General features: G+C 36.3%; 1 protein-coding gene across 1 annotated transcript; it reads right to left on the reverse strand.

Moving 5' to 3' along the window:
- Positions 1 to 4,072: 4,072 nt before the first annotated feature.
- On the reverse strand, positions 4,073 to 18,690 carry LOC131146784 (ABC transporter A family member 2-like). Its single transcript, XM_058096570.1, has 16 exons — positions 18,290 to 18,690; positions 10,079 to 10,310; positions 9,815 to 9,984; positions 9,529 to 9,714; positions 9,314 to 9,409; positions 9,029 to 9,229; positions 8,663 to 8,822; positions 8,343 to 8,569; positions 7,679 to 7,796; positions 7,508 to 7,584; positions 7,283 to 7,372; positions 6,918 to 7,061; positions 6,533 to 6,838; positions 6,334 to 6,414; positions 4,799 to 4,975; positions 4,073 to 4,631 (listed from the first exon to the last, which is right to left on the reverse strand). The coding sequence occupies exons 1-16, from the start codon at positions 18,656 to 18,658 to the stop codon at positions 4,365 to 4,367; spliced, it is 2,901 nt and encodes a 966-aa protein (XP_057952553.1). The 5' UTR covers positions 18,659 to 18,690; the 3' UTR covers positions 4,073 to 4,364.
- Positions 18,691 to 22,202: the final 3,512 nt, after the last annotated feature.

Raw genomic sequence — 22,202 nt, forward strand, 5'->3', positions numbered from 1 at the left:
TGGCTGACGAAGTGCTCTATCATATGATGGAGGATGATTTTCCAGTGGTTGTGTGGCAAAAGCTTGAAAGCTGGTACATGTCCGAATCACTTTCTAATAAAATATTCCTTAAGCAGCGTCTTTATTGGCTTAAGATACTTGATGGTTCGAACTTAAATCAACACATCGATGCATTTAATCAAATCATAAGTGATTTAATGCGTGTTGATGTTAAGTTTGAAAAAGATGATAAGGCTTTGATGTTACTAAATTCCTTGCTAGCAACTCATACTTATGAAAATTTAGTTACCACACTTACATGGGGGAAAGAGACTCTTAATTTAGAAGAGGTGACAAGTGCTTTGTTGAATTTTCATCAAAGGCTGAAAATCTACAATGAAAACTCACACGAAGAAGGCCTTGTGGTGAAAGGTAACTATGAGCATGGGAAAGGAAAATTCAAAAGTAGATCGAGTCAAAAATCCCATACTCAATCCAAGAAGAAAAAGGATATCTGGTGTTATAAGTGCAGTAAAAAGGGGCACGTTAAATCGGAGTGTCCAGATTGGAAGAAAGGAAATGCTGAAAAGCGTGAAGGGACTTCAAAATCAGCGAATGTGGTTCAAGAATAAATATTAGTTTGTAGTGATGGTGATGTACTTTCAGTTTCGTTGGGGTTGGGTCACCTTACGAACTAATGGATTCTAGACTCGGCATGTTCTTACCATATGACTCCAAACAAGAAGTGGTTCAGCACTTACAGGTTGGTAAATTCAGGTTTAGTTCTTATGGGCAATGATGTTTCTTGTAAGATCATTGGCATTAGGAATATTAAAATTAAAATGTTTGATGGTGCTGTGAGAACTTTGAGTAATGTAAGACACATACCGAGCTACGGAAGAGTCTAATTTCACTTGGCACCTTGGATTGTAATGGTTTCAATTACAAGTCCAAAGGTGGGGTTATGAAAATATGGAAAGGTAATCTAACGGTGATGAAAGGGCAAAAGCTAAATTGGAATATTTACACATCATACGGAACTATTGTTGTAGGTGGAGCTACAGTTGTAGACACTGAATTTGATGAAACCGCCTTGTGGCATATGCATCTTGGGCATATAGGGGAACATGGTATGAAAGAACTTCACAAGAGGAAACTTTTGAAAGGTATGAAAACATGTAAGCTAGATTTTTGCAAGATTTGTGTTCTTAGGAAAAAAAACAGGGCAAAATTCAAATCAGCTATTAACAAGATGGAAAGTATTCTTGATTATGTACATTTTGATGTTTGGGCCCTGATTAGAGTAGCATCAAGAGGTGGACATGTTTATTATGTGGTTTTGTTGACGATTACTCATGGAAAGTCTGGGTATACTTCGTGCGGAACAAATCTGATACGTTTGCTAGGTTTAAGTTGTGGAAAACCAAACGGGGAGGAGAATCAAATGTCTCAGGTTAGACAATGGGACCGAATACGCTGCTTCTAGGTTCATGGAGTTTTGTGAGCAGTAGGGCATTAAAAGACACTTTATCGTTCGCTGGACACCTCAGCAAAATGGTGTGGCTAAAAGGATGAACCAAACTCCGGATGAAAGAGCTCGATGTCTCAGGCTTAATACAGGGCTACTGAAGAACTTCTGGGCCAAGGCAGTTAGTATGACTTGTTTCTTGGTAAACCAAACACCGAGAGCATCACTAGAGGGGAAAGTGGCAGAAGAGGTATGTACAGGAAATGCAGTAGACTACTTCAGATTGAAGATATTCGGTTATCCAGCCTATGTTCACATGTCGAGTGAGGAGAGATCTAAGTTTGACGCGAAATCTAGATGTTGCATCTTTTTGGGATATCAAAAGGGTGTGAAGGGGTTGAAGTTATGGGATCTAGTGGCAAATAAGGTGGTGATCAGTAGAGATGTAGTTTTTGATGAGAAAGCTATGGTGAAATGTACTCAAGAATTTGATAAACAGAAATAGGAGCCAGAAAACCGGAGCAGAGATGAACATGTTATGTAGGTGGAGTTAGAAGTCAAGGAAATGACAATGATCTTGGTCCTTTGGTTGTAGGGACTTCTAGCTCGGGAAGCCAGCAAGTTGATAATGTTCCTATACGAAGATCTGGACGCACTATCAGACCACCGCCAAGGTATGGATTTGAAGAGTTAGAGTCTTATGCTTTCCTTACCAATTGCAATGATCCAACTACACTTCAAAAGGCAGTGCATGGTCAGGAGAAAAGTAGGTAAATGGGTGCAATGATTGAGGAAATGGAATCGTTGCATAAGAGTCAAACTTGGGAGTTGGTGGAGCTTCCATATGGGAAGAGGGCCGTTATGTGGAGAAGGTGTTGGAAAGGTTTAACATTACTGATGCAAAATCGGTATGTAAACCTCTATCGAGTTATTTTAAATTGTCTACTGCAGATTGCCCAAGTATGGATGATGATATCTAGGACATGTCAAAGGTCCCCTATGCTAGCGTTGTGGGGAGTTTAATGTATGTCATGGTGTGTACAAGGTCAGACTTAGCATATGCAATGAGTGTGGTGAGTAAGTTTCCTTCTAATTCGGATGGACATCATTGGGAAGCCGTCAAATGGATTTTCAAATACTTACAGGATACATCGGGTTATGGCATCATGTTCGGCAACTAACAAGATAGTCCATCGGTTGTGGGTTTTGTTGATGCTAATTATGCAGGGGATATGGATGACAGAAGGTCTACAGTGGGTTATGTCTTTACCCTTGTACAAGGACCTATATGTTGGAGATCCATGGTACAATCCCTAGTGGCATTGTCTACAACTGAAGTTGAATATATGGCAGTTGCCGACGCTGCAAAGGAATTCTTATGGCTTATCGATTTGGTCAAAGAGCTGGGTATATAGTAAGATGGGGTTGTGCTGCGTTGTGGCAATCAGAGTGCTATTTACTTAGTAAAGAATCAAGTGTACCATGCTAGAACCAAGCATATTGATGTGAGGTTCCACAGGGTTTGGGAGTTGATTATTTCAGGTGAACTTATATTGGAGAAGGTTCACACATCTGAGAACGCCGCGGATATTTTGACAAAGCCGGTTACTACTGAAAAGTTCAAGCATTGCTTGAACTTACTCTATGTCTCCAAGTGCTAGAAGGGAAACAAACCGAATCGAACATTCCAAGGTCAAGGTGGAGTAATCAGATATGTTTTTCGGGTTCTCCTAAGGGGCGTATAATCGCCATGGTGCAGATTGTTGGGTTTTGTGGCTCTTATACTTAGTGGAGTTCATAAACAAAGGAAAAAAAGCGTATGTGTTAAAGTCTTTGGTGCTCTGCAACAAGCATTCGTTAACGCGTGGGCCTCATTTATTGATGAATGGAGATAAAGAGAGCAGATAAAATTCAGACATTCAGAAGTCGTCAAATAATGGGCCTAAATTCATTGACGAGTGGAGATACCTAGAGCAAATAAAATTCAGACATTCAGAAGTCGTTGACGAAAAGGCCTTTTTCGTCGACAAATGGACCAATAATCATCGATGAATTGTCCCTTTTCGTCAACGATTGCTCTCGGGGCTACGAGAAAGAATTCAAATTTTGAATGTGAACGTTGGAATGGTTGGGTATTTGGAGGGAAGCCTCCAAGGGGTTGTTAAATATGTCTTTCGAGGCATATTGTGTAAGAAGAAGATCATTGTAAACCATTGTATTGTGTACTTTCAATTTTCATAGTGAAACCTTTGCCGATTGCTTCCGTGCCTGTAGGCTTTACTAAACCATGTATATTTTCGTGTTGATTCTTATTGCTTTCAGATATACTATGTGTGTGAATTATATTTTGATTCTTCATTGTTACTGCGTTTATATATTTCGCTGTGCAATCCCATTCTCTTTTCATAACAATTATAATCCTACATTCATATCCATCAACTTAAATGCTTCATCTGCTATAACAAGTATTGCTATAGCTTACACAAGAAAATTGATTGCTTCAAGAGGATCAATCTCTGAAGATAAGGAATTTGCATTTTATTTCTCAATCCCTATTTAAGCCTCTTTGAAGTATACAAAACAAAACCAGATAAGGTAAAGCAACTCAAGCCTAAATTAGAGGAATTGACAGAAAAATAAATAAATAAATAAATTATGACCAGGTAAGATAACTTTGTTGGATAGAAAACAACCCATTCCCAAACTCACCCTCCTACAAAGCAAACTAGAATCCAAGCTTTAATTACAAATCAATAAATGAGCAATATATTATTCTATAAAATTACAACATTATAAATACACAAACTTTCTCTTTGTTTCCCCTTGTTTACACAACAAAATTGGTGTCAAGATATAGGTTGGGCGTGCAAATCAAGTATACAACACAGGCATATATATAATTTCAAGAGAAAATACATCATGCAGAATTGGTAGCATGAATTTGATTAGGATCAATAACGATTCCTCGAACTGATCCTGCTCGGCCTAAAAGACCTCTGTGAGAGGTTGCTGCTGAAGAGTCCGTCAGTTGGACATTGGGAGGTATTTGAGTTTCGGTTGAGTGGCCGGAAATGCAGAGGGCACCAGAATCATCCTGCTCCCAATATACCTCTACCATAACGCCTTTAGGATTCTCTGCAGACTCTGTACCTGGAATGCCCACAAACCTCGCTCCTACTGGTATCTGCATATAACCATTGAAGATACACGAGGATCGATTAGAAACTACTGCACATCTTAGATTGCTATGTAACAATGATTACCTATAGGAAGCTATAGAAAGAATAGGTGAGAGGTACTCGTGGAAATGTTAAAGCCGAGGAGATGGCTTATGCAATCAATTTCACTTACCTGAATTGGTGTACCATATGACAAAGTCAGAGTTGCGAAGGTCCCCTCAACTTGTGCACTCTCTAGCTCTGCTTGCTTTGCAATGTTCAAGAATACTTCTTCAAGAGTAGTAAGACTGAGTTGGATGTCTGCTATTCCAAATTCTGCTTGTCTATCTTGAAGCTCCGCAAAAAAATTCTATAATAAGAATATAAGAGTGATTAAAAATGGAAAATATGGAAAAAAAAATTTTAAGTATGCAAAATATTTATTGGAAATTGTTGCCTTATACAATGCCACTTTCTGAAATTGGATGCATTTTATTTGTGCATTAAGGAGATTGTTTCATACTTCATAAATTTTTCTAGTTAAATAAAAATTGCAAATAAACATGGTGAAGTGGATAATTGTGGACAAGCCTAAAAAAGTACAGCTCCATTTGTTTCAATGGAATCTGAATATGAAGGTGCATGTGTAGCTATAACGTAAAATGCGAGCTAATGAACATAGTCAAGTGGATACAAACAGTATGTAGCAACAAAATAGACATCAAGTGTCGAAGTCAACAATTGTTTGCAGCTATTAATTATGGCTTTTTTTTTTCTAGAGCCATCTTGGATCAATTCCCCATACCAAATGCAGCCTATAAACACCATTTTAATGAATCCAATATATATAATGGTTATGCGGTCCAGCTAATCCTCTGTGATTAAGTTTCAACATTCAGTATCCTATGCATTCTATGACTGCATGTAGGGATGTAAAAGGCAGATTTAGAGCAGGAGGGGTAGAACCTGAATCTGTCCCCCCAAAAATGATCTGTCCTGCCTGCTAATCCAAATCTTCCTCAAAGCATTATTTGTATCCCCATCCCCGCTTCAACACATAAATTTTTTAAAAAAAATAAAAATATTTCTGTCTTTATAATATCAAACTAAATATACTTACCTTATTTTAATATAATTGTTAAAGCTTGATATACATTGTTGGCCCACAACCTAACAGCTTAAGCTTTTTTAGGTAAAGTGGTAATCTAACAATAATTATAGATAAAACATGATCTTTCTATCAAAATAATATTAAATAAAATAAAAATAATACATTTAGAAGCTATGAACAATGAAATGAACATACTATACATACACACATATGCACGCGTATTTATTTGTCTATCGAATTATATTTGGGGCGGACTCAGGGCAGGTTTCATTATGCGTAGTTGCACTAGGGGCAGGGCAAATGCAGGGCGAGAAAATAGATTTTCCACTTAGTGCCCGAATCCACCATTCATCCAACTACTGCCCCTAATCCATTTAGGAACTATCAAATCTGCCCCTAGGGTGGATCACGACAGGATATCCACCAACCCAAATCCATTTACATCCTAATCTGCAAGCCCCATCCCATTAGAGGCTATGAATTTGCCACAGCATCAACACAAATTCTTAGAATTTCAGAAGTTTTTATAGTGATGAAAGGTAGCCTGGGTTCAGAATTTAAAACCATGTAGGATAGACAGATCTTAAATGATTTAGGCAACGAGAAGAGGCATCTACCGTCAACAGTGCCTCCTTTTCATGAGGAATAACAAAAGTCAAGAAAGCTTTGTTCTCCTCTTTTGGTAAGACATTCAAGCGCTGTCAAAAACATTCCACACATCAGATATATAGTCTTTGTGGGTTGAAAAAAATTTGAATAAGTTTGCTCTAATAAACTAAAAAGACTTAAAATTTACTAAAAATACAAATAGCTTACAGATTTAAAGAACTGCTTGACAGCCTCATGGTGAGTTGTAATAGTTTCACTCTCATTGGGAGTACTTTGCATATTAGCACTTCCAGTGATGCTCACGTTGGCAATGAAACCAGTCCCAAATCGAGACTTCAACCTGATTGATGTTCCAATGCAGCGGAGCCTACCCTTTGCCATGATTCCTATGCGATCACTCAAAATGTCAGCTTCTTCCATTGAGTGTGTTGTTAGTACAATGGCACGTCCTCGCTTTGCATCCTCTATTATGTCCCATACATGTCTCCTTGTTATTGGATCCATTCCAGTTGTCTGCAGATCAAAAGGATTTTTCTCAGAAGAAAATCAAAATCACCAAACATGAAGAAGTAACATTATCTGATCGGCATACCGGTTCATCCAATATTACCAACTTTGGGTCGCCAATAAGTGCTATTGCAACACTCAGGCGCCGTTTCATTCCTCCACTGTAACTACCAGCTCGCATTTTTGCAGCTTCAGTGAGTCTCACCTCTTCCAATGATCTCCGAGCAATCTGCCAAGGAGTAGAAGTATTCATCATAAAGCACAAATTGTACAAATTGTCATTATGTGATTTTAGTTCAATTGAGCTCCCACGGGTGTAAACATTAGCAATGGACAAATTTCTTCACATAATTGCAAAGGGATAGCTATTGCTAATTGCAAACATGTTCAGACTTTTCAAGGCAATATAAAAGGAATCAAGTCTGTGCTTCAGGCTCGTGTAGCACATACCGATTTTATTGAAGCAGGGGGAAGGCCTTTAATGCTAGCAAAGAGGTGGAGGTGCTCTTGACCAGACAATGATTCCCAAAGAACATCAAACTATGAAAAGAAACAACAGTCAAACAGAAGTTAGTCACTACTATTATTCAATTATTGATGAAATGAGAAAACCATTATATATATTTTAGTCTTAAAGACACAATAAATGGATAGACAAGGGAAGAAAAAATTCACCTGGGGGCAAACTCCAATCATTCGCCCAATGTTTGACATGCCAGTGGAACTTCGAATGGAATTTCCATAAATTAATGCTGTTAATGAGGCAGTTCATCATGTAATTACATTTGTTGCAGCTCCATCTAAAAAAATAGTAGTAATTGAGGGACATGAAAAAAGATCTATTACCATCTCCTCCAGTCACAGGAGTGACGCCTGTCAAACAGTTTATTGCTGTAGTTTTTCCAGCTCCATTGGGTCCAAGAAGACAAAATAACTGATCCTTTGCAAAGTTCACCCATAAGCCCTGTAATTAGCAAAAAATCTGCAGTAAGATATATTTGAAAATGTACCTGTAAAATAATGTTTCCAGACTGGACAATTAATGTTTTGTTAGTGCCTTGTCATGGTACTTAAGGTCAATATAAATAACTGGGAAAAATAAAATAAAATGAGAACTAATTTTTTTCCCACAAGATTTAATCATGAATCTCTAAGGAAGAAGCTTTCTCTCGAGTCATAGATGCTGAGGAATCATCACTCAGTAAATCCCACCTAAAGGGCCTAGCGGTGCAGTAATCAGTTAGTATAAATTCCAAGGCTATGCAATCAAAAATACAAGACAAACACAAACACGCATGCTCATGAAATAAAAGCTGTGGTTGTAAATTGGGGGCAAAGAGCAACTGGATGTGTGATAGATGCAAATATAATTGATTGGGTCAGTTTAAATGAGAATGATGTCCTCAATCAGAGTGGTTAAGGCTTTATGTTAACTAAGAACAAGGCTTCCTCCTACCTTCTCAATATGGACCAGTAGTAATCAAGAATCTCAACAGAAGAGCTTCATTACCTTAAGAGCATGGTAAGGTGAGGATCTCGTGCATTTACAGCATCCGATCTTTGTTGTCCCAGGATAAGTCTTGCAAAGACCACGTATCTGGACTGCAACATTTGGATCAATGACACCTTCCTTTGTTTGATCTTTCACAATGTTTTCCTCACCAAGGACATCTTCATCATCCGGAGTAATATGCTCAAGTGATGGAACTGAACTGTTGCAACTACAGATGCCACCCTCTAAAACCAAAAGATAAAAGGGTTGAGCACTTGATCACTAAAAGGAACCCAGAAAGAACTCATGGCCGAGGTTGAGATTTCAAACTCAATTACCTTCCGCCTTGTTTCCACCTTTCCCTGTCCAGTACCCAGGCTTCAAAAAGTAACACTTTGATTTCCTCACACCAGATGAATTTGGGATTATGTTGTCAAAGTAGATAGCCAAAACGAACCACAAAATGAATGTTGCTATAAGCCATGTATAAATATCATTCTGACAAGAACAAAAGTGCACCAAGAGTTAACCATAATTGCAATCATTACATTGGATGAAATTAAATAATAATAAAAAAAGAATAAGGATTATTGTAAAAGAACAATGAAAAATTTAGAAGAAAAAATAATGCACAATAGAAGGTATCAATGACCAAAATTGTCTAAAATCAAATATACATTTTGAGATTTGAAGTGCAGACATACAATTGTTACCACACATTCTGTATCATTTGGTGCACACTCAGTCCGTCCATGCCAGCTAATCCCAGCATCCTGAGGAGTGGAAGTAGCATCTGCAAGCAACTTCAGGCCTTCAGCCAGAAGATTAGGTGGGAATAATGACCATACGGTCCGGTAAACATTAGAGAAATTGTCTGTGTACGGAAACCCAAATGCTGTGACAAGCTGCAATAAAAAGGTGAGACCTTTTAAGAGGATTGCATCAGTAAGATCAATTCACTATGTTTAAACTTTAATGGGGAATCTTGCCTGAGTCAGAAAGCCAACAATGAAAATGGAAAAACCCATAGTTGTGGATGAGGATGATTTGCTTACAAAAGCTGACAGCATGAAGGCAAAACCAGTCTGGCAGTTTAAGGGGAAAAAAAAGTCAGCAGTACAAATTTTAAATCAGGCTGGAAATGAGATGCATGTTTAAAAACATGAAATTAGTGAGAACGAAAACTACAGGAAAAGAGTTTTACCATATTTAGTTGGAAAAGAAAGAATAGAAGGAATACAACAGCAAAGTTGTTGTTTAAGAAGAAATCAAACTGAAACATCATTCCGAACAAAACCGTGAAAAGGGACGAAAGAAGTGTTGTAATTCCCTCCCATGTAAGCCATGAGAGCCAGTAGGCAGACTCATAAAGACCCATCATGGTCATTGCCTGTAAAGTACAACATGACAATGAATATTACCAAGAGCTGTCCTGCAAAGTGCCATATATACTAATTCTTTCTAAAAATTACAGATCATAAAGATGGTACCTGGCGGAGTTTGAGTTCTTTTTCTGTGACCAAAGAACTCACTTGGAAAACAAAGCCAAACATTGCAATTGCAAGGAAAAATGTTGGTCCTACTGTGCCCACAGCGGTGAAAAGATCTATTGCAGGGTGTGCAAATTCCTTAAATCCCACTACCCAGCTGAATTTTGGATCTGGCAACAGTCTCACAGAATAAGTAACATATTTAGTCGAACAAAGAAATGGAGATGACAGCATTAATCATGTGAAAAGGACTATTTTCCTTGCCTCCTATGAGAGATCTGGCAATTTCACGCTCTGCTGCAATTTGAAGTGGAATTTGAAACTTGAAGGTGGGATCTTCAAAATGCCCTCGCTTGTTAGCTGGGGTGGAGTTTGTCTGTAAGCCATAGCTTATTACAGTAGCATTTCTTTCAATAAAATGCAGAGCACCTGGACATCTCATGGGATCACTAAAAAGCCATGCATCTACTTCTTCAGACGTACTGAAAGATTTAACCTGCTCAAACAAGGATACAAAGATGCTGATGTAAGATATTTAGCAATTGAATTTTCTCATAAAGTGATTTCAAATTAAAGGATTTGTAGAATGTGCAAACCAAACTAAAGAGAAACATGAAAACAGAAATGTTTTAACCAAGGGGAAAAAAAAAAACAAAAAAGAGGAAGCCCTCACAAGAAGAGAAACATGAAACCATAAGGGCCTGTTTGGTTGTGAAAAACATTTCCCATTTTCCATTTTAACTTTTTGAAGAATTAAAAAATTTTAGTTTTTCAAGAGTTGTATCAAAAACAGAGAAAATAAAGATTTATTTTTTTAAATCGGCAAAACAGTTTTTCATTTTTTATTTTTAAGTTACAAAAAAGACAACCTTGTTTTTCAATTTTCAAAAAATTATGTAAGGTAATATCTGGGATTTTGGATTTTGGGGCTTGAATTTGGATTTGTGTGGACTTAAAAGAAATTCTATAAATAATCCACACAAGTTAAAGTCCAAGATCCGAATTTTATGCTCCCACCTACAAAGTAAGAGTTAGAAATCTAGAAAATAATGAAAAAGATGTTTTCTAACTTCTCTACATAAATTTGGAAATTGGAAAAATAAGCTGGCATTTTTGTAATTATTAGAAAAACTAGAAATGGAAAATAAAACTATTTCCACAAAAAAAAAAAATAGTGCCGAAATTGTTTGCTATTATTCATTTATTTCATAAAAATGTCGCAAAAATGAAAAATTAGTTAATTTTCTTGTAATTTTTCGGAAAACTAAACTGGAAAATGAAAACTATTTTCCACAACTAAATGGCACTAAATGTTTTTAACAAAGGAAAAAACTACAAAGAGAAGCCATCATGTCAAGAGCAATCAGCTGCCATTGATACTCCTCAAAACTTGCAGTGCCTTTTTTCACCTCATTCAGCTCAGATCACAAGAAATATGACGGTACCTAGTAAGTCTTAAAACCACTAGGATTCCACAAAACAAAGCATGATAAGTTGTCAACTGAATGGTCTAATCTTCTACTTTTCAACCATCTGCTTGGACTCCTATTTTTACATTTCCACTTATAAAAACCGATCAAGCTTTGAAACATGTTAATCTGTTCAGCATGAAAATTGCCCAACCAAACAAAAATACCATTATGAAAAGACATGGATCAGCAGCTAACTTCAGAATGCTGAACTCTTACGAGGTAAAAAAAATTCAGTTTGTTTTTAGCACTTCAGGGTTAAAGTTTAACAAATTTACTTAGAAGAAAAAACAACAACAATAACAACAACAAGCAGCCTTAAGTCCCACCAGATAGGGTCGGGTACATGAATTCTTTTTTTTTTTTTCCCAATTCACCCTATCAATTTAGAAGAAAAAGAAGGAAAAAGAAAAAAAGAACCCAAAAAGGCATGAATAGCTTAAAGATGAGCAAAATACACCATTTAGGAGTTCTTATCTATTCAGGTTTGAATAAATTTCTCATTTTTCTGCCTCCTGAAACTTAATTTCAAAGATACAAAATAAGCTATTTTGAATGACTTAATCCAAAGTAGCATGCCTGCTATGTTGAGATATGGATCGAACAAATAAGATGCACAGCAGAATAAATACAAGAAGTAAATGAAACACAACTAGAACAACAACAACAAGATTTACGTGGTTCAGCAAAGCCTACATTCACGAAAGCAATGGCACACAAATTTCACTATGGAAATCACAAAGTACACAATACACTTCTCAAATGATCACTCTCTCTATCAACATATGCCCAGAATGACATATAATAGTCCCTCGGAGATTTCCCTCTGAATACCCAACCACACAACATTCAAATTCAAAATTTAGAAAAACTACTCGTAGCATAGAACTTCTCATCGACGAATCATTCCATTCGTCGACGATCCCATTTTTCTACTCTCGGTATCTCAGAAACTCTAAACTTTTGGGTCTCTTGGGATCTTCTCAACGACGAACACAGATCACTCGTCGACGAATCCTTGGTGTCTCCTCGTCGACGATCATAGGGCACTCGTCGACGAGTCCCTGCTATGCTACCCCCTCATGTTTTTCTTTCTTCTTTGTTTGAGAAAACCAAAGTATAAAAGTCATACCACAAACAACAATATCCACCTTGGCGATTATACGCCCCTTAGGAGAATCTTGAAAAACATGTCTAACCGCTGCACCTTGAACTTGGACCACTCGGTTGGGTTTGTCCCCCTTCTATCAATTGGAGACATGGGGTAAGTCCAAGCAATGCTTGAACTTCTTAGAAGTAACTTATTTGGTCAGAATATCCGCTGCAATTTCAAACGTGTGAACTTTCTCCAACACGAGCTGACCCAAAGCAATCAATTCTGAACCTTGTGAAACCTCACATCAATGTGCTTGGTTCTAGCATGGTATATCTGATTTTTTGTCAAGCAAATGGCACTATGACTATCACAATGCAGCACCACTCCATCTTACTGTAACCCCGGCTCTCTGACTAAACCAGTAAGCCATAAGGCTTCCTTTGCAGTTTCAGCAACTGCCAAATATTCCGTCTCAATCGTGGATAATGCTACCAGAAATTGTACCATGGATCTCCAACACACCAGTCCTCCTACAAGGGTAAACACATATCCCGTTGTAGACCTTCTGTCATCCATATCTCCAACATAATCAGCATCAGCAAACCCCATAACTGAAGGATAACCTTGTTGCTCGCCGAACATGATACCATATCCCAATGTACCCCGTCAGTATCTGAGTATCCATTTGACGGCTTCCCAATGCTGCCTTCCTGGATTAGAGAGAAACTTACTTACCACACTCACCGCAAAAGCCAAATATAGCCTCGTACACACCATGACATACATTAAACTCCCCACAGCACTAGCATAGGGGACCTTTGACATGTCCCGGATTTCCTTATCCGTACTTGGGCAATCTGCAGTAGACAACTTAAAATGATTCGCTAAAGGTGTACACACCGGTCTTGCATCAGCCATGCTAAACCTCTCTGACACCTTTTGTACATAACCGTCCTGAGATAACCATAACCTCCCTGTAGTTCTGTCAAGGCAAATCTCCATCCCAAGTATTTTCTTGGCTAAGCCAAGATCCTTCATATCAAAGTCCTTATACAATAGGAACCATCCTCAAGCTTGTTCACATATACGCAGCAATCATACGCACACCTTTTGTAGTCAATCTTAATCATGTAAGAAACAAACCGTTTATATCATTGCCTACGAGACTGTTTTAGCCCATAAAGAGATTTCTTCAACCTGCAAACAAAATTTTTTTTTCCCAGTTCAATGAATCCCTCCGGCTGTACCATATAGATTTGTTCCTCCAAGTCACTGTGAAGAAATGCTGTCTTCACATCCATTTGTTCCAAATGAAGATCATAATGGGCTACCAATCCCAACACAATTCTGATAGAAGTATGTCGGACCACTGGAGAAAAGATCTCATCATAATCTATCCCCTTTTTCTGTGAGTATCCTTTTGCCACCAACCGTGCCTTGAATTTCTCTCCTTCCTTTTTTGAAATTGCTTCCTTCTTCCTATATACCCATTTGCAACCTATCGGTCTCTTCCCATTTGGAAGCTCCACCAAATCCCAAGTTTGGTTCTTATGTAGTGATTCCATCTCCTCAATCGTCGCGCCCATCCATCTATCTTTCTCCTGACCGTGCACTGCCTCTTGAAATGTAGTTGGATCATTGCAACTAGTAAGAAAAGCATAAGATACTAACTCTTCAAATCCATACCTTGGTGGAGGTCTAATAGTACGTCTGGATCTCCGTACAGGAATATCATCGACTTGCTGATTTCCCAAGCTAGAGCTCCCTACAACCATAGGACCATGATCATTTCCGTTGCCCTGAGCTTCCAACTCCACCTACACAACATGTTCATCACTACCCCAGTTTTCTGGCTCCTGTTTCTATTCATCACACTTTTAAGTACGCTTCACCATAGCCTTCTCATCAAAGACTACATCCCTGCTGATCACCACCTTGTGGCGCCACTGGGTCCCATAGCTTGTATCCCTTTACACCCTCCGGATATCCCAAAAAAATGCAACGACAAGACTTTGAGTCAAACTTAGACCTCTCCTCACTAGATACGTGAACATAGGCTAAACACCCAAATACCTTCAATCAAGAGTAGTCTACTGTATTTCCCGTCCAAATCTCTTCTGCCACTTTACCCTCTAGTGATGCCCTTGGTGATCAATTTATCAGAAAACAAGTCATACCCACTGCCTCGGCCCAAAAGTTCTTTAGTAACCCTGCATTTAATCTAAGACACCGAACCCTTTCAAAAAGAGTCTGGTTCATCTGTTCTGCCACACCGTTTTGCTAAGGTGTCCAAAGAACTGTAAAGTGTCTCTTGATGCCCTGCTATGCACAAAACTCCATAAACCGAGAATCAGTGTACTCGGTCCCATTATCCGACTTTAAATATTTGATTCTCCTCCCTTTCAGGTTTTCCACTTCAGTCTTCCAAATCTTAAACTTGAAAAACGTATTTGATTTGTGACGCATGAAGTAAACTCAGACCTTCCATGAGTAATCATCAATGGAACTCACATAATAAACATGTCCACCCTTTGATGCAACTCTAACCGGGCCCCAAACATCTGAATGCACATAATCAAGAATACCTTTTGTCTTGTGTATAGCTGATCTGAACCTTGCCCTATTCTGTTTTCCAAGAACACAAATCCTGCAAAATTCCAGCTGGCAATGATTTCAAGCCCTTTAACAATTTCCTCTTGTGTAGTTCTTTCATGTCGTGTTCCCCCATATGCCCAAGGCGCATATGCCATAAGACGGTCTCATCTGACTCAGCATCTATGACTGCAGCTCCACCTACAATGGTAGTTCCCTGCAATGTGTAGATATTCCCATCCAGTTTTTACCCTTTCATTATAGTCAAATTACCTTTCCATACCATCAAAATTCCACCTTTGGACTTGTAATTAAAGCCATTACAATCCAAAGTACCGAGTGATATCAAACTCTTCCTCAACTCTGGTATATGTCTTACATTACACAACTTTTCTTACAGCACCATCAAACATTTTTATCTTTACATTTCCTATGCCAATGATCTTGCAAGAAGCATCATTACCCATAAGAACTAATCCATAAGTCACTAACCTGTAAGTGCTGAATCACTCCTTGTTTGGAGTCATGTGATAAGAACATGCCGAGTCAATTATCCAAGAGTCCGTTAGATTATCCAACCCCGCTGAAATTGATAGAACATCACCGTCACTACACGCTGAACCTCCTTCTTGAACAACATTCACAGATTTTGAAGTACCCTTATGTTTTTCAAAATTTCCCTTCTTCCAATCCAGACACTCCGGTTTCACATGCCCCTTTTTACCGCATTTATAACACCGGATTTCTTTCTTCTTCTTGGATTGGTTTCGGGATTTCTGACTTGATCCATGTTTGGATTTTCCTTTGCCTCGCTCGTTATTACCCTTTACCACAAGTCCTTCTCCTTCATCACATATTTTCAATCTTTGATGAAAATTTAGCAAAGCACTTGTTACCTCTTCTAGATCAAGAGTTTCTTTTCCCCACGTAAGAGTGGTCACAAGATTTTCATAGGTATGAGTCGAGAGCAAAGAGTTTAACAACATCAAAGCTTTATCATCCTCATCAAACTTAACATCAACTCTCATCAAATCACTAATATTTTGATTGAAAACATTAATGTATTGATCAAAGTTTGATCCTTCAACCATTTTAAGTCAATACAAACGTTGCTTAAGAAAAATTTTATTATTCAAAGATTTGGACATGTACCGGCTCTCTAACTTTCGCCATATAACCGCTAGAGAATCCTCCTCCATCACCCGATAAAGTACTTCATCGGTCAAACATAAGCATATTGTAGAAGCGGCCTTTGCTTTCAAATCTAACCATGTTGCCTCATCCATTCCTTCCGGTTGAGTATCAAGTAGAGCCTTAGTCATTCCTTGTTGTACAAGAATGTCCTTCACTCTCCTCTGTCATAAACCAAAGTTCCCGGTTCCATCAAATTTGACGATGTCAAATCTTACCGAAGACGATCCCGATGCCATAACAACAATCACTCTGATACCAATTTGTTGAGATATGGATCGAATATATAAGACGCACAACGGAATAAATACAACAAGTAAATGAAACACAACCAGAACAAGAACAACAACAAGATTTACGTGGTTCGGCAAAGCCTACATCCACAGAAGTAATGACACACAAATTTCACTATGAAAATCACAAAGTACACAATACACTTCTCAAATGATCACTCTCTCTATCAATATATGCCCAGAATGACATATATAATAGTCCCTCAGAGGTTTCCCTCCGAATACCCAACGTTCAAATTCAAAATTTAGAAAAATTGCTCGCAGCCCAAAACTTCTCGTCGTCGAGAACAGGGGATTCGTCGACGAGACCAAGAAGAACACTCGTCGACGAATCATTCCACTCATCGACAATCCCATTTTTCTACTCTTGGTATCTCAGAAACTTTGAACTTTTGGGTCTCTCAGGATCTTCTTGTCGACGAACACAGATCACTCATCGACGAATCCTTACTGTCTCCATGTCGACGATCAGAGGGCACTCGTCAACGAGTCCCTGCTGTACTGCCCCTTCATATTTTTCTTTCGTCTTAGTTTGAGAAAACCAAAGTATAAGAGACATACCACAAACAACATGCTACATTCACATAGCTGGGCTACATAAATTTTATCTTGCGACAAATTTATGAAGTTCACTTTGGTTGCTGACAAAATTGAAGAATGGAATTAAATTTTCAGCCATATAGTTTCTATGGTATTGTATATAATAATGAATTGAAAATTGTTTTTAAAATTATATATTTTTAATGAAATTCTCAAACCTTTTGTATAGTTTTCATGAGCTTGGCAATAAAATTTTCACCCAAAATAATTCTAAATAGAAAAAAGATCAATTTTATAATCTAAAATTTTATCTATAACAATGTATACTTTTTGTAAAACATATTGTTCAATTGCTATCCACATTTGTGTTGAAAATCAATTTCTTATTTGGTTATTGAAATAGTGACTTTCCAATCACACATCTAGTAAAGGCATTTGATATAGGGACAATTTAGGAGCTGTTTGGTATCATTAATGTTCTCTATTTTATGCTTCGTTACTATACAATGACGAAACAGATTGTGATAGTGCATTTGTATAGATTGATAGATTTCTAAGTTTTATTAGTTTTCTGTTATTTTTTTGCAAAATAGATAACCAGACTTTATAGTTTTCAATTAGTTTGGCAACTTATTGCTACAAATAGTTTAATATTGAAAATTAATATCATTCAGTTTTCCACAAATTCATGAAGTTCACTTCGCTTGCTGACAAAATTGAAGAATGGCATTAAATATTCAGCCATATAGATATAGTTTCCAGCAGTGGGCTTCATAGTTTCATTACGGAGAAAAGTGTGAGAAGAACTTGAAATTTTTCTAACATTATAAATTACTGTGGACATAAGGATATGGCTAACTCAAACAAAGCCTAACAGTAATAATTGGCTTGACAGCGACATTAATCCTTATTCTGCTAGTCCAAACCAAAAAAAAAAAACTCAAAACCTAGTGTATGCAGGCAGCGACCAAAACCCTGGTTAAGAAAATGAAAAACTAACCCTGGTTAAGAAAATGAAAAAACTGAGCTTAACTGAAACGAATTGAGTTGTTTCCATTTTAAACGCAACTTAATTCATTTTCTTTCTTTCCTGAAAACCAAAAAGAACCTTCTTTAAAGAAAGTTCACATATATCAATCAAGATAAACAGGGCTATCTTAGCAAATATCATGGAAGAAATTTTGCTAACTTTCATCAGCTAAAATCAATGTAATTATTGCTCGAGGAAGGGGTGGGCGGAGAACTTTTCAAATGCATGCGAAAGAATCGAGAATAATTTTTAGAGAAATCACACCTTGTTCGAAGGAATAGGTCTTTCAGGATTGTTGGCCATGATTTTGCTGACGATCCTCTCGACTCTGGCGCTGCCATTACCACTCCAGACAAAATCGAAGCAGGGAAGCTTGACGTAGTACTTGTCCTCGCAGGGGGGAATCGAAGGCGCGAGCAGGAGGTCGGGTTCGAAGACGTTGTTAAAGTTAGTGGAGGTGGATAAGCGAGCGTGAATGGCCTTCTCGATGCAGAATATGAGGAAGATGAAGAAGAACGAGGAGAATAGCTGAAGGAAGGTTGTTCGCTTGTTCCGCCACGAGAGAAGGAGGTTCTTCTTCAACAGCGCCTTGTATTGCTGGTGCAGCAGATGTATGCCTCTCTGCAAATCCATCTCCCTCTCTCTCTCTCTCTCTCTGGGCTGGAGTTGGTGAGAATTGGACGTGAAGAAGGGAGTTTTTATATGGAGGAAGGGTAAATTCGTAAATTCATCTTGGGGGCAGTATTGTTAAAATATATTTGCGCGGTTAATTAATTAATTTGTTTATACGAGAAGTTATCAAATCAGGGGCTTTCCGGGAAGTTTGTCAAATTATTAGTCAACTTTATGTATTTTTATTTCACTTCATTTTGTTAAAATGAACTTTCCTTGAAATTAACTTTTTTTTTAATATATATATATATATATATATATCTTATTTTACAAAAATAGATAAGTAACTTTGTATAAAAAAACGATATTCAAAATTGTAATAGTTATTGTAGAATTAAATTTACGAGTCATACGATGATATTATAGGAAATGATAATTAAACATAAAATAATTTTAAAAATAAAGATTTCATAATATATATTTGATTTTATGTCGGAAAGATCAACAATAAAAGCTATTTATCTTTTAAGAAGTTTAGTGAAAACATTTAGAAAAAAGAAGAAAGACTTGCATTTTGTTTTTATGGATCGATCTAGAGAAAACATATGTTAGAGTACTTAGAGAAGTGTTTTGGTAGATATTAGAGAAGAAGGGAGTTTGCAGTAGAAATGTAAAGGTCATTAAGGATATGTATGACAGAATAGTAACTAGCATTAAAACTATAAGAAGAGATTTTAGAAAATTTCCAAATACAATAGGTGTACATCAACATTCCGCTTTGAATCTTTATCTTTTTACTTTAGTAATTGATGAAATTATTAGGAATATCTAAATTGAGATCCCTTTGTGTATGTTGTTTGCAGATAATATCATATTGATTTATTAGGAGCAGATTGGAATCTAATATATAACTTTGGATAGTCACATCAGACTTTTTAAAGGATTTAGAAGAAGTAAGAATAAGACATAATATATAAAATGTAATTTCAGTAATGTAAATAGTAGCAATAGAGAGAAAATTAAATTGGATAATCAAGAGATTGGTAACACTGATAGATTTAGATATCTTGGATCTATTATGCAAGGTCAAGGAAAAATTAAAGAAGATGTACTACATAAAATTTATACAAGTTGGGTAAAATGGAAGAGTGCATATGTGCTGTGTGATTGTAGAATACCCTTAAAATTAAAAAAAAAAAAATTTATAAGACGACTATAAGTTTAATTATACTTTATAGTTTAGAATGCTAGACAATTAAAAAACATGTACAAAAAATGAAAGTTGTTAAGATGCGTATGTTAAGGTGGATCAATGATTTAGCATTAAAAAGTAAAATAAGAAATAAACATATACACAATAATTTAAACATAGCACTAGTTGAAAACAAGATAAGAGATGGTCGATTTAGATGGTTTGAGCATGTGAAACATAGAACGTGAGGAGGAATGAGTTAGTTATGATTTCTTGTATGAAAAGGAGTATAAATAGACTTATAATAACTTGAAATGAGATAATAAAGAAGAATTTAATAACTCTTAATTTAATATAGGAAAATGTTCTGGATCAAATGAATTGGTGGAAAAGGATTCATATAACTTACCATAGTTAATGAGACTTAAAATTTGTTATTGTTCTTGTAATATAAATATTATTTTATATGTTTGAAGTGGGTTTGAATCTTGGAAGGTAATATGAACATTGTATTTTTTTTAAATTCAACTTCTTATAATAAATGATTGAAAAGTGGAGGTGTATCACTTATAATAATTAAAAGAAAAGATTAACAAATAGATTAAGATTTAATATGATGATCATGTTACTCATTTTGTAAAATTAAAATTTACTAATTTGTTTAGTAAATGAAGCATAATGTATTGTTCAATTATGTTAACTTTTTGAGTTCGATTCCTGTTTTGATAATAACAAACAATTGTGTGCAAGTTCGATTCCTGTTTTGAACAAGTTTATTTTTCTAAATACAGATGATCGATGAGAAATGGAAATCGTAAATGTACTTAAAGCTCACACCAACCGGCGTATTCCATGGGAAATAAGGAGCAGAAGACTTGAAGATTTTATTCTTTTTCAAGTTGTAATAGTAATTAGGTTTTTATGTGCATGCATATCATATGATTAAATTGAAACCCACAAAATGACCTTAGATTGACCATAGGAAACCCAACCTTCATAAAAATCTTTCATTTGCAAAGTTAAACTTATATCAAAAGATTTTTTAAGTTAAAAAAAGGCAAAAACTAATTTTTACAAAGGAGTCGGTTGACCGATTGTTAAAGCCCAGTCGACTGGGCAGTATAAATGAGCATTTTTCTCAATTCATAACTTCTTATTTTAAAAAGTATTCAACATGAAAGTTGTGAGATTTTCTCTTAGATTTCTGTTAATACTAAGAACGCCCAATTTGGAATGGTATAGAAAAAGTTATGGCCAAAATAATGAAATGTGTCCGCAACAGAAAAACTCTCTTCATGTTTCTTTCGTCTCATTGTGTTTTTCAAAGATTAATTTCTCCTACACTCAATTCTAGAAAATCTTTTTGAAAAAAAATATTTTGGGGCTTTGTTTTAAAAGGCTTGAGCATATATATTCAAGTTTATATATATATTGCTTGATAGCCTTTGTATGGTGTTCAAAGATAATATTTCTCTCATACTCTTCTTTGTAAAAATTATTTTTAGGGAAATATTATTTTTATCCAAGTAAGACTTGAGCATATATTTAAATCTCATACATATATTTGCTCTTAAGTCTTCTTATCTTTATAAGGTTGATCATTTTAAGAAAACCCTAGTTTCTCCTAATCTTATTTTTAAATATATTTTTGGGAGAGAAACTTTGGGGTTAGTTCAAGAATGCTTTGAGCATATATATTCATTGATATATATATATATTGTGTTTGATAAGTTTCTTGACAATGACTTGAGCTAATATTCACTTTCTTATATCTTGCTCAATGTCTAATAATATTTGAATTTTAAAAAGTCATTTTCAAAAGAGCAAAATTATTTTCCATACTCTCGCCGATTTACTTGAAAAATATTTTGAGAGGATTTTTTATAAACTTTATAGAGCTTCATTTTAACATCATATGAGAGTGCATATAATATTTCAATGTGTACAACTCTGCTTATTTGAGAAATATTTATTTTATACGAAAAATATTATTTGTACTGGTTTGGCTCAACTCGATGATTGAACTAGGGAGACTCCACCTTGTAAGGAGGAACTAGTTTAGCTCAGCGTGGTAAGTGAGCTAGGGAGACTCTGCCCTGTAAGGAGATGCTGTAAACGGTGTCGTTTTGCTCGGTTAAGTAAGCATATAGTGAATCCTTGGGTGGTTGACCCAAGGTCGAGGACGTAGGCAGGATTGGTCTAACCTCGTTAACAAATCTTGTGTGTCTCTCTCTATCTTATTTAATTTTCGCACTTTAATTTCTACACGTGTATGCTTGTTTATTTATTATTATAATTATTTTGCATACACACATTTAATTTAAATGAGATATGTTTTACAAGTGTATGTTTATATTCATTGTTTAATTATTT

This window comes from Malania oleifera, chromosome 13 (genome assembly GCF_029873635.1).
Source record: "Malania oleifera isolate guangnan ecotype guangnan chromosome 13, ASM2987363v1, whole genome shotgun sequence".
NCBI lineage: Eukaryota > Viridiplantae > Streptophyta > Magnoliopsida > Santalales > Ximeniaceae > Malania > Malania oleifera.

What these genes read in the sequence shown, in the direction of transcription:
- LOC131146784 (XM_058096570.1), bottom strand. Translation starts at nt 18,658, where the DNA reads ATGGATTTGCAGAGAGGCATACATCTGCTGCACCAGCAATACAAGGCG. An exon ending in CAGAATGTGTGGTAACAATT is followed by an intron (nt 8,823 to 9,028) that starts GTATGTCTGCAC and finishes TGTTCTTGTCAG; the next exon opens with AATGATATTTATACATGGCT. An exon ending in AAAAGGAGGCACTGTTGACG is followed by an intron (nt 4,976 to 6,333) that starts GTAGATGCCTCT and finishes TTCTTATTATAG; the next exon opens with AATTTTTTTGCGGAGCTTCA.